We start from the raw sequence: 12,072 nt of genomic DNA, 5'->3' as shown, positions 1-12,072 counted from the left end.
AAAGTGCACAATCCAATAGCTTTAGTATATTCACAAATATGTGCAATCATCATTGCAGTCAGTTTTATAACTTTGTTATCAGCTCCCACTCAAAAATGCTGCTCTTGTTAGCTGTCATATCCCAATCTCCAAACCTTTCCCAGCCCTAGGCAATCACTCATTAGTTAGTTTCTGCCCCCATAAGTTCTTATAGACTTGTCTATTCTGAACTTTTCATAGAAATGAATTCATATCATACATGATCCTCTGTGACTGACTTCTTTCCCTTAGCATGCATTCAAGGTTCATCCATGTTGTACACTGTTATCAATGTATAATTTCATTCTATTGCCAAATAGTATTCCATTTTATGGTATACTACATTTTACATATCCATGCACCAGTTGATTCTGTTTTTGGCTGCAATCAACCATGTTGCTATGAACATTTGAGTACAAGTTTCCATATGGACATATCTTTTCATTTCTCTTGTGATTATATATACAGTGGAATTGGTACATCATGTAGTGACTCTATTTTTAACCATTTGAGGAACTGCCGGACTGTTTTCTGAAGCAGTTGTACCATTTTACATTCCTACCAGCAATGTATCAGTATTCTGATCTTTCCACATCCTTGCCAACACTTGTTAATATCTGTCGTTTTCAATATAGCCATCCTGGTGGGCTTGCAGTCATAGCTCATTGTGGTTTTGATTTGCATCTCCTTGATGGAAAACTATGCTGAGCATCTCTTCATTTGCTTACTGACTGTTTATATAAATATATCTTCATTGCAGAACTGTTCAGATCTTTGCTCATTTTAATTTTGCTTATATTTCTTCTTCAAATTGAGTTATAATATTTTTGTATATGCTAAATATCATTTATGAGATATATGATTTGCAATTTTTCCAGAGAATGTAAACTTTTTTGTTAGTGTTGTTTTTTGTTTATTTCTTTTTTCATTTTTGACATTCTGCTTATTTTGCTGGGGAGTGGGTCCACAGAACTCCTCATTTGCCACCCCAGAAGTGAAACTGCTCCAGGAACTGTGTTCTTAACCACAATGCTATCCTGTGTACTTCCATTGTGGGATTATTGCATGGCACTTATCATATTTTATTGTGACTTTAAGTTTATTTTAGATATCATCCCCTGGAAATTTCCTCAGCCAGAGTTGTCATTCTTGCCTGGAGCCCTGAAACAAACTTTATCATTTATTAACTCCTCCAAAGGAGCCCTCTTAAGACATTGCTGTGGGAGCCGCCAGAGCTTGCTGTCAGCTCCCTTTCCAGCTCCTTGCTGTGAGGGCTTGCACAGTGGAGTCTCTTGTCAAGTTTACTTACCCAACCCCTAACCTTGCCTCCAGGTTCAAGAGGCTCAAATGCTGAGACCTCAGAAAAGCTTGAACTTTGAGGGAGCGATGAAAATTCTGAAAGTCTCTAAGTAGCAACCGCTTAGACAATATCCTTAGCAAAAATATTAAGGACAATGACATTCCAGAACTATCAGTGGAGGCATTTGTTTAGTTATATATTAAAATATAGAATGTATTTAAAGCTAGCCTGGGATCAAACACAATTTGTATGAGACAATATAATTAATATATAAACTTTTAAATATTTTTGAAAATCATAATTCAGGGTGCTTTTGTTTTTGGTGCTAGGGGTTTTTGTGCGTTTTTCCTCTAGGAAGTCCCAGTTTCACTGGCAGAAGAGTTCCTCTGGTCCTCGTTAGCAGGTTTTCAAATTGAAGTAACAGTGACCGGGCCTAAAACTCATTATTCTGCAGTTTATATTTGTTTGTCTGCCTTAGAATCCTCCAGACAATATCCCACAAAAATCTGAAGCTTGATGACAATGAATAATTAGACTTTTACGATCACCTGTGCTTTTTTTTCTTTACTGAGTTTACCCATCATAGTTTAACTGCAGAGATAATGTATGTAGAAGCACTGTTCATTTTGCTACCTGCCTTCACATAGTTTCATCCAGTTAATATAGTAGTAACCCTTTGTGATTGGTTTTATTATTCCTCTTTTACAGATAGAAAAATTGAAGTTCAGAATAGCTTCTTGGTTTCCATTAATTCAAAGATCAATTAAGCAGAAAAACTGGTACAATACTAAAAGTCATACCTTTTGACCGCAAGTTCGGTGCTTTTTGCAGTGTATGCCAAAGCTTCTTAGTATAGGTGTGTTAAATAGAGGAGACTTGATGAAATAAAGGCAACAAAATTGTTTGAAGTACTTTGAATGAAAAATGAATTACATATTATTTATTCTTTTGTTAAAGGTATATTAAGAAGAAATTAAGTACATTGCTTCACTTCACACTGATGTATATAAATAACTAAATCTAATCTTCATAGTTTTGTGGGGTTTTTTGTATTTGTACAAATGAAGACTCTGGTGCCTATATATCAGTCACAATGTCCCTCAAACAAAAAAAAAAAAAAAAAAGCAATCCCAAAAGGTGAGACTAATATGGATATTTTTTAGGAGAAAGAAATTACTCAAAATGATAACTCAGTAGGCAGCTGTCTGCTGAAGCCAGGCAAACAATCCTTCCTTAGGTGAGTTGCTTAGAAAAACCTACCATTCTCTCAATACATATTTTGGAGATTGCTTTGTGGCAATGGTTTAAGATAAGCTTTCTCTGTGTGTTTCCTATCTCTGTGTATATACTTCTATGATTGAGGCAACAGTTGTAATTTAGACAGTAATTTTTCTCATTGCTATTACTGTCCTATGTTTTCTAGTTGGTATATTTCCTGCTGTCTTATCTTTTGGAGTTATTCTTTAAAATAGTTATTCTCTTTGTGTGGCTTTTTGCCCAGTGATTTTGAATTTCCAGGAATATCCATTAACTTAATTTGTAAAAATACCATACATTATTAAATCTAAAATGTTTCCTATTGTAAGATGTGCAACTATTTTACACATCACTAATAAAGACAAACATGATGCTAATTATAATTGCAAATAGAAGTTGAAGGATGCATCCTAATTTTAGAGATATTAAATTATGAAAAACTATGTTTTTTTAATTTATAAAATACAGAAAAATCACTATCACAGTCTTTACCATAGACTTCCAGTCATATATTTATGCATGAATTCAATTTATATATTGAATTATTTTAACGGTAATTCTAGGCAAATGAATGCTATATTGTGTATTTAATGGAGAAAAACTGCACTGCAGTTTTTCAAGACTATTTTGAGAGCTTTAGAAGATATCTTGCAAGAATCAAACTCCCTGGATGGGTGCGGTGGTTCGTACCTGTAATCCCGACACTTTGGGAGGATTACTTGAGACCAGGAGTTCAAGACCAGCTTGGGCAACACAGCGAGCCCCTGTCTGTGCAAAAAATAAATTAGCCAGGCATGGTGGCATGCACCTGTAGTCCCAGCTACTCAGGAGGCTGAGGTGGGAGGATTTATTGAGCCCAGGAGTTTGAAGCTTCAGTGAGCCATGATCATGCCACTGTACACCAGCCTGGGTGATGGAGTGAGACCCTGTCTCAATAAAAGCAAACAACAAACATCTCTCTAAAGTCAGGATCTTTGACTGCTTATGTGAATTCATGAGTGAATGTATGTTCATTAGGGATGTCACATGTCTGTTTTAAGGCCAATCAAAGCAGGTAAATAAGAATTACTAATCAGTGAGCTACTCCCAAATGCCAATTTATGGTTCTCAAATATCTTATACTTGTTGCAGCATAGCTCCTCAGGCCTTGCTTTTCATTTATAACTAATTCCTTTCCATTTTATTATCATAAATATTATGATTATATTTATAACTCAGTGATGTTTCCAATAGTGTTTTTGTGAATTACCATGAAAATAATTGAATGACTTAATTGGTCATTTAGCGGTCTCTACATTGTACAACTCAAGAAGTTAAAAGGGGGAAAATCTTCATAATTGCTTTGTAGTAATACACTTGGACCACTTGGTAAGAAGTAAAGATCAGTGGACATATTATGGAAACAAAGAGATTAGCAGAGACACCAAGCAGTAGAGCCTGCTTTTATTCTCACTCTTTTTTTTCCTCCATTTCTAAGACATATTTCGGTGGCTTTGGTGATAGTTGAATAGAAAGAAATCTATATATGAAGCAATTTAGGAAAATTCTCCTAAGTTATCAATCCAACATATGCAATCCTCACATCTCAATAATTATACCAAATTTCATTTATACCTAACATGAGTCCGTTCTGATTCAGAAGGCAGAATATCAGAGTGGCTGAGGACATGGCTTGTGGAACCAGCATCTCTGAACTTGAAATTTATGTCTGGATTCTGCTAGCTTATGGAGATGAAAATTTAGTTAACTCTTATGTACCCTATTTTCACCCTTATAATGTAATTAGTACCTCTCATATTAAGTTTTATAAGAATTAAATAAGTTAATATATATAACTTTCTTATAATAGGTCCTACCAAATGGTAGATGATGCTGGTTTTTCCCTGTTTTTCTTCTGGATTCACTGGGGGCTTCACTGCCTTGCTCTGTGTCCTGAAAGACTAACTTTCATTTTCTTCCTTACTTAGGCTCCCATGACCTCTGACTTCTGGTGGGATTTGCAGTTGGAGACCATGAAAAGAGATAGACAAGAGGAGTGAGATCAGGGTATCCCTTCTTCCCAGTTTCTCATAGCCTGATTTTGGTATTGGCAGTGATTCTCTTTCCTTTTCTGCACTGTAGCTCACTGCTACTGTGAATGGGGATCTCTCTACCTGGCTCTATCTCTTGCTTTGTCTGATAATACTGCTTCCTCCCCATGCCTTATCAGTCTTCATGCAAGCCAAGGCTTTCTGTGCATCTAGGTCCTGGTGATTCAGCACTCCTTGTTGATTCCTTTAACACTATTTACAACTTCATCAATAATACCTCTATTTCATTAATACCTTCAATGAACCATTTGAGAGCACCACTTATTTGCCCATGGGATCACAATCAGTAGAGTGCCAAATTGTGTAGTTTAAAATAAATATGAGGTTATTTCCTTCAAGTCAATAAAGCAGCAACAGTCATAAGAATGGGAATTTCAAAACTTTGGTAAGGAAAATCAATTTTATTAACCTGGTGTAACTGATAATATAAAATTTCTTAAGAAAAGAGGGAGTGGGTAGAGCTGAGACTAGATTTCAGTTTCAATAGAAGAAAGGAGGAAATACCTTCTTCCAGGGTCTGTACACAGTGGTCCTTACCCTCTTCTCTTCTGGAAAGTGTTGGACGTAAATACTTGGAATATAAGAGGGTGGAAGGTTGTGTTTAGGTGACAATATCTAGTTGAGTATAGATCAAATCCTAGTTTCAGTGTTTAGTGAGGTAAAGCATGAAGACTTGGGAGTTGCTGGGTGGGGTGAGGGGAGAGTGGTTCTCAGTGTTGAGTAGAAGAAGCTTATAAGGCTGTATAACTAAGAGCTAGACCTGAAAAGGCACTTGTAGAAAATAAATAAGAAGGCAATGACTGGTTTTCATTCTCACAGTAGTTACAGAATGACACAGGAAGTATGCAAAATTCTTAAATACAATGATTGTATATTGTAGTAATGTAGTAAGTGTAACAACCTGTTACTCAACTGGCACCCAACTGATAAGTCCATCATAGAAGACTTGAAAAAAAAAACCACACTGCTTCCATATCTCCAGTCACAAAACCATATTCAATATGTGTGCAGGGCTAAGTTTGCAGGAAATAGAGATTAAGAGTCATGAAGGTGAACCTGGGGCATGCAAGCATTAACATTGTGTGAGGTGCTACTACCTCATGAACAAAAGAGTAATTGTTTTATTCAGCCTGTAAATGAATTTAACATAATTATGCCTACAAGCCTTTCCAATAAAACTCAGACTTAAGCATTTTCAACTCTCAAGTCAAACAAAATTCTATAGACACTTCAATTCTCACACTTATCACAGTAGGACTGAAGACAGTATAATGTATCATTAAGAGGGAAGGGGTTAAGGTCTAGAATCTGACTTCCTGAATTCAAATCCTAACTCTGCTACTTCCTATCTGTAAAACCACAAGGCTCAGGTAATACTTACCAGAGCAGTTACCACACATAGAACCACTCCATGTGTGTTATTCTTCAATTTCTTGTTGGTTCATATATTTATGAACATTTTACAGATAATAAGTAGCAGAGTTAGGATTCAAATTCAGGAAGTCTGATTCTAGACCTTAACCCCTTCCCTCTTAATGATACATTATACATATTTCAACTTCTGGATGTCTCCGTTTCCTCTTGAGGTCAGAATATTACCTATTTCCTTCTTGAGGTCAGAATATTACCTATTTCTTGGGAATACTGTGAGGACAACATAAGACAATACATGCAAAAGACATAGTAGAGTAGCTTGCACATAGTTAATACAGTTAGCACTCCATATCCACAGGTTCTGTATCCGCAGACTCAACTCCATAGATTCAACAAACCGAGGCTCAAAAATATTAGGAAAAAAAAAATAAAAATAACAAAAATAAAAATAATATACAATTTAGTAGAGCCACTACTTACATAGCAGTTACACTGTATTGGGTATTAAGAATAATCTAAAATGCTTTAAAGCATATGAGAGGAGGTACGTAGGTTATATGCAAATACTATATCATTTTATATCAGAACTTGAGCATTTACAGATTTTGGTATGGGGGCTTCCTGGAACCAATGCCTTACAGACACCAAGGGTCAAACATATTTAGTAAATCTGAACTGTTTTTCTCTATGTGCATCAAGATTCTATGAATACTTTGAGGACAAGGTCTATATATTATTTATCTTATATCCATTACAGAGTCTATCATATAGTAAGTACGAAATAAATATTTGCTTAAAACTGATTGAGGTTAATTGGACTTAAAGATTTGTTTTCTTTTCTCAAAGAAAAACAAAGCACATATACTGTCTTTCATTGTAATCATCACTGGAGTTTTCATGTTAATCACTGGAGGAAAGACTATTAATAGTTTGCTGTACTTTAAATGTCTGTCTTTTTTAAATATTAGTGCATCAATGTAAATACATATCTACACCCTTAGGTACATACAGAAGCAAATTCACATTTAAGTTGTGAAATAATTATTTACCAAAAGCAATTAAGCCCTTTTAAAATAATAACTAGGAATAATTTATGGGCCACAAAAAAGAAGAATAGGTTACTCACTTGAATGTCCTTTCATAGAAAATATTCACAAATCCACTTTTTTGACAATAAAATTACATTGTATATATTTAATTTGTAATAAACAATGTATAAAGGGTAGCAATTGGTGTTATAAACTTTGATGAACATTCAATTAGCATCAACATATCAAAAAGTCCTCCTTTCCTATTTACTAGTTCTTCAGTTTACTTAGCCCATAGGAAAATCTTTTTCAAAATTAACAATAAGTAGACTTTTCTGAAGAAAAATAAAGTAGTAACTATGGACTATTATGTTTTGACCACAGGCTATAAACTAGCACATGGTGAAACACATTGGAATAGCAAAGGAGAATGTATGCCTTCGTGGTTTATGGCTATTTAGACAGAGCCCATTTGAATATTTTACTGTTTAAGAATATTTCTATTAACATCTTATTGTATGTATCTATTAGGAGAGAAAACAGTAATGTATACAATTATGATAACAGTTACCATTTATTGATTTTTAAAAAAGTAAATGAAATTGTAACAGGTCTTTCCCAGGTATAAGTAGACTCTCCTTATCCATGTTTTCTCTTTCACTAGTTTCAGTTGTCCCCCAATCAGCCATGGCCCAAAAAATATTAAATGAAAACCTCCAGAAATAAACAATTAGTAAGTTTTGAATTTGCCATTGTTCTAAGTAGCATGATGAAATCTCACACCATCCCACTGACATGCCCTAGATGTGAATCATCCCTTTGTCCAGCATATACACACTCTAGACCCTAGAAGCCCTGCACAATGTGATTATGTTGGAAGAAAACATAAAACTATCCACAGTTTCAGGCATTCACTGGGGGTCTTGGAATGTATCCCCGATAGATAAGGGGAGACTACCGTAATCCTATTCAACATTCACAGAATCACTAGATGATAAACTCTATCAAGACAGAATTTATCTGTCTATTTTATTTATCAGTGTCCTCAGTAATCAGCACTGAGTCTAGAATACAGTTGACAATAGATGCTGATTAAACAACAGCTTCCCTTTGAAGTAGGTTCTCAGGAGAAAAAGATTCTTAGTTTGTTAATATTTCACTATTACAGAATGTACATTTTACAAAATCTACCATTGTTTGGCATGGTCAGGGTTATGTTCATTTATAGTTTCAACGTTCACGATATGTTCTCTATTTATGTTCACTATAGTTTCAATGAAAGAAGGCCTGAGACATACCTTTACTTTATCATGTGTAGAAAAATGTAGAAGGATCGAAATTAAGCCTAAAATGTCTAAGAAAATTCCTAACACATGCACTGTAATTAAAAGTCTGCAAAATTGTGATCCTGATTCATGTAAATTGAAGGCTGTAAAATACGACCATTAAAAAATCTTAGAATGTGTATTTAGAATTGTTAAAAGCTCTTTTAAGATTATGTCATCAGTTAATAAAAGAAAGAAATGTAGGATAAAGTAACCTCCAAAAGTCAAAACCACCAGGCTCAGATAATACTCACCAGAACAGTTACCACACGTAGAACCACACCACGCATGTTATTCTCCAATTTCTTGTCAGTCAGTGACCCATTCAGACCTGTGACAGGATTCCAGCACCCAAGCTGAAAGATAAGACAGCTTTGGTCATTTTTCTGTCTGAAGAACAGTCCCATCACCTCTGTACAGCCCTTATGGAGAACTATGTGATAGCTCTTGGAATAATTGGAATAGAAAGAGTACTGCACAGGTTTTCTTTTTCAATAGGAAATGAAGTTATTAGAAATGCCATTTCTTGCATTAAATGTCATCATATGGCACATGACAGTATCCAACGTGCTTTAAGAGGCTCATTGAGGACATTTTACTTAATGAGGAGTTATATATACACCAATCACTAAGTCCCAGTAATGCACTAATTGGAAAAATAATAGCACATATAACTCTAACATAATGTCTATTTTAATGTACCAATTACTGTAAGTTAGATTCTCTAATAGTTTCAATGGTTTTAATTTGATCTTATATGACTTTTACTGGGAAAATAGACACTTTTTTAATATGGTTAGAAGGAGAACTGCTTTTATTTGAAAAAAAAAATCACATGTATGGCTTTGTTTTCAAAGTATTCATAGCACGTAAAACAATATGATTTGCCTTTTTGTCAGTGTTATCAATTTGCTTGGAATATTTTGGCAGAGCCTTTTTCTTAAAGTCTTGCAATGACTCACTGCTCTTTACTCACCCAAACAGTGGTTCAGTTTTACGCTCTTACATAGGTCTTATCTCTTGGAATATATAAATCTGAAGGCTACCAGTTTTTAAATTACTGTCTATATATCTGAATGGGATAAAAATTGCTGACTCTTCATAAAAAATAAGGAGAAAAGAAAGAGATGATTTGATTTGAATTAGCAGATAACTGTTTATGGAAGAAGGCTGCAGAGAGAGAGAATGTTGTAATGCACATCTTGGGAAGAAATGTCCTATTATTCATCTTGAAACCAGTTCCATGAGCCTTTACATTTAGGAACATGTTCTGCATGTGCAAACTTAAAAATGTAACAGATCTTTAGTCATATTCAGAGCTGTTTTGATTAACTGAATGGTCATAGGGGCAAATGGTTATTTATGCTGTTTCCTCCTGATGACTGTGATTTATTTCTTTTTATTGCGGTTTTTCTGTAGCTTCCAAAGTCATCTACATACTGGCTGGCAAGTCTTCCCTACAAATAAACAATTTAGGTGCTTCTTATTAAAACTCAAGTTTCTCTTTGAGCTCCCCAAAAGGTGTTTAATTAAGAAAACTAAAATGTACGTAATATATCTTAAGAGAAGGGAACGTCACAGTATAAACAGCAGAGCCAGCTTTTTCCTTATTAAAATAATTTAGAAAAGGCTGCTAATTGTTGGTTTCAACTGTAAAAGCACATTAAATTCATACAATGATATGTCATTCTTAGTTACATAAAAAGCCTAATTAGAACTTAGATCCAATTAGCAAATCCAAATGTGTTGAAAGTCTAATTATCAGAGACATTGTGGTCCTCTGCCAAATTTAAAACTTTTATGAAATTTCTTTTGAGATTTTCTCTTCTGAGGTCAACAAAAGTCTATCTTCAATTGCATTCCCCGATGTGTGCTTTTTCTAATTACTTCCTCAGGAGGATTTTACTTTCCTAGACCAAATAATATTGGTGGAAAAAGTAATCTATAACATTAAGTGAAGAGCTATTCCAATATGCTATCTCCACATATCACAACCATATAACTTAATTTTAAGTTTCACAAATAGCTTTTAGGATATAATCTTGTTCATGGCAAACATGTCTAAGCTGCCAAAGCACACACAGGAATTTCTTTTCTGTCCCCTTTAGATTTGTCTCTTAAGTTTGGTGAAACTATTGTCAGTTTGTGTAAATAAATGACATCTATTAGCACCAACTTGACTGTACCATTTCAGTGTACTGAATAGTCAAAAATATCAGCAACTGGATTAACAGTGAAACTTGAGCCATTTGTTTCAACAATGCTATGGACAAACATTTATAAATATATATTTCCAGTTTCTTCAGAATGATGTTTTCTTTTAAACATAACTGAACATGGTCAATGGTTTTATAATTCTAAAGCACTCTAGTATTTGGAGGTTCCACATAACAACAGCAAAAAAGCATTCCAAGTAGGTAGAATAGGTAAATATATCTCATCTTCTGACCTAGGCAGTGACTTCAACATTATTTATACCATGTATAATATTTATTTTCATTTAAAAATTTGTAATATTTAGCTAGACTCTCTCATATGTATTACAAGACAATAATTTCTCTCCATTACTTGACAAAGACTTTTCAGCTTTCTGTGTTCTCCTTTTGTTTTTTTCCGTCTGACTCATATGTCCTTTGATAACAGCATTTGTACAGTTGTTCTTCTTAATAACAGCAGTCTAGATTTTAGGATTGGTAAGTTCCACTTACTTAACTTAGTTCTTCCTTCAAATGTACAAAGAAACTTTAATGTTTCCTAAATATTAGCTGTGGATGTAAAGAGCTAGGATGCTCAAAGACTGAATTTGGGAGTAAAGAATGTTTAGGATACAGATTATCTGGAAAACTAGAAATAAAGTACATTCTCTTATCACATATCATAACGGGGTATAACTAATAAATTATTAAGGAAATAAAACAATACTTATTTCCTATACTGATTACATTTTTGAATGCTGTTTAATACTTTCTATGTGTCAGCCATGGTGCTGAGCTTTTTGTACATGTAAGCTCCACAATGACCATATGAGAAGGTGCTCTTACAATTGTTATTTAATAGGCAAGAAAACTAAGGACTTCATTTAGATCACACATTTACTAAGAGGTGAAACCAGTATTTAATCCAGTTCTTTTTAAAGTCCAGATACAGCATTTTTGATTGAGGTGTTGTTTTATAGCTTATGAATCCTTTTCATAAATGTGATCTACTCAAGTTAGGTAGGGAAGATATTTCTATTTTATAGCAAATGACATTGAGACTGAGAATTGTTAAGTGTTTGGTTTTATATTCCTGGGCTCAAGGGATCCTCCCACCTCAGCCTTCCAAAATGCTGCGATTATAGGTTTAAACCAGAGCACCCAGCCTGCAAATTTCTCATTTTAACATTCCTCAATTTCTGTTCATATCCACTTATCTCCTTGAGGTTCATTTCAAGCTTTTTTGATTATAAAAACTTTTTTTTTTCAATAATAAGCAATAAAGATGAATTAGATTCATAGAGATTCAAATTGAGTTTGTATCTGCAACTGGTAATATTTCTTGTTGCATAGCAAGATTGACAGGCATAGTGATTAATAAAAACTAGGCAAACTTCACTTAGGTTCAAATGTGAGGTTTATCTAACAAGTCCTCTGGTTTCAATGTCTGAATTCTCATTAGTTTGACTTCTCTGGCTATGTGGA

General features: G+C 34.2%; 1 protein-coding gene across 2 annotated transcripts in view; it reads right to left on the bottom strand.

Moving 5' to 3' along the window:
• GRID2 (glutamate ionotropic receptor delta type subunit 2) overlaps positions 1 to 12,072 on the bottom strand; it is a 1,541,190-nt gene that overhangs the window by 395,044 nt on the left and 1,134,074 nt on the right. For both annotated transcript variants that reach the window (XM_028849003.2, XM_015138804.3), the window contains exon 9: positions 8,647 to 8,748. In XM_028849003.2, coding sequence (XP_028704836.1) covers positions 8,647 to 8,748 — 102 coding nt within the window. The remainder of the gene's footprint in view (positions 1 to 8,646; positions 8,749 to 12,072) is intronic.

Source organism: Macaca mulatta, chromosome 5 (genome assembly GCF_049350105.2).
Source record: "Macaca mulatta isolate MMU2019108-1 chromosome 5, T2T-MMU8v2.0, whole genome shotgun sequence".
NCBI lineage: Eukaryota > Metazoa > Chordata > Mammalia > Primates > Cercopithecidae > Macaca > Macaca mulatta.
Note: the sequence above shows the minus strand (reverse complement) of the source record. Positions and strands in the feature narration are given on the sequence as shown.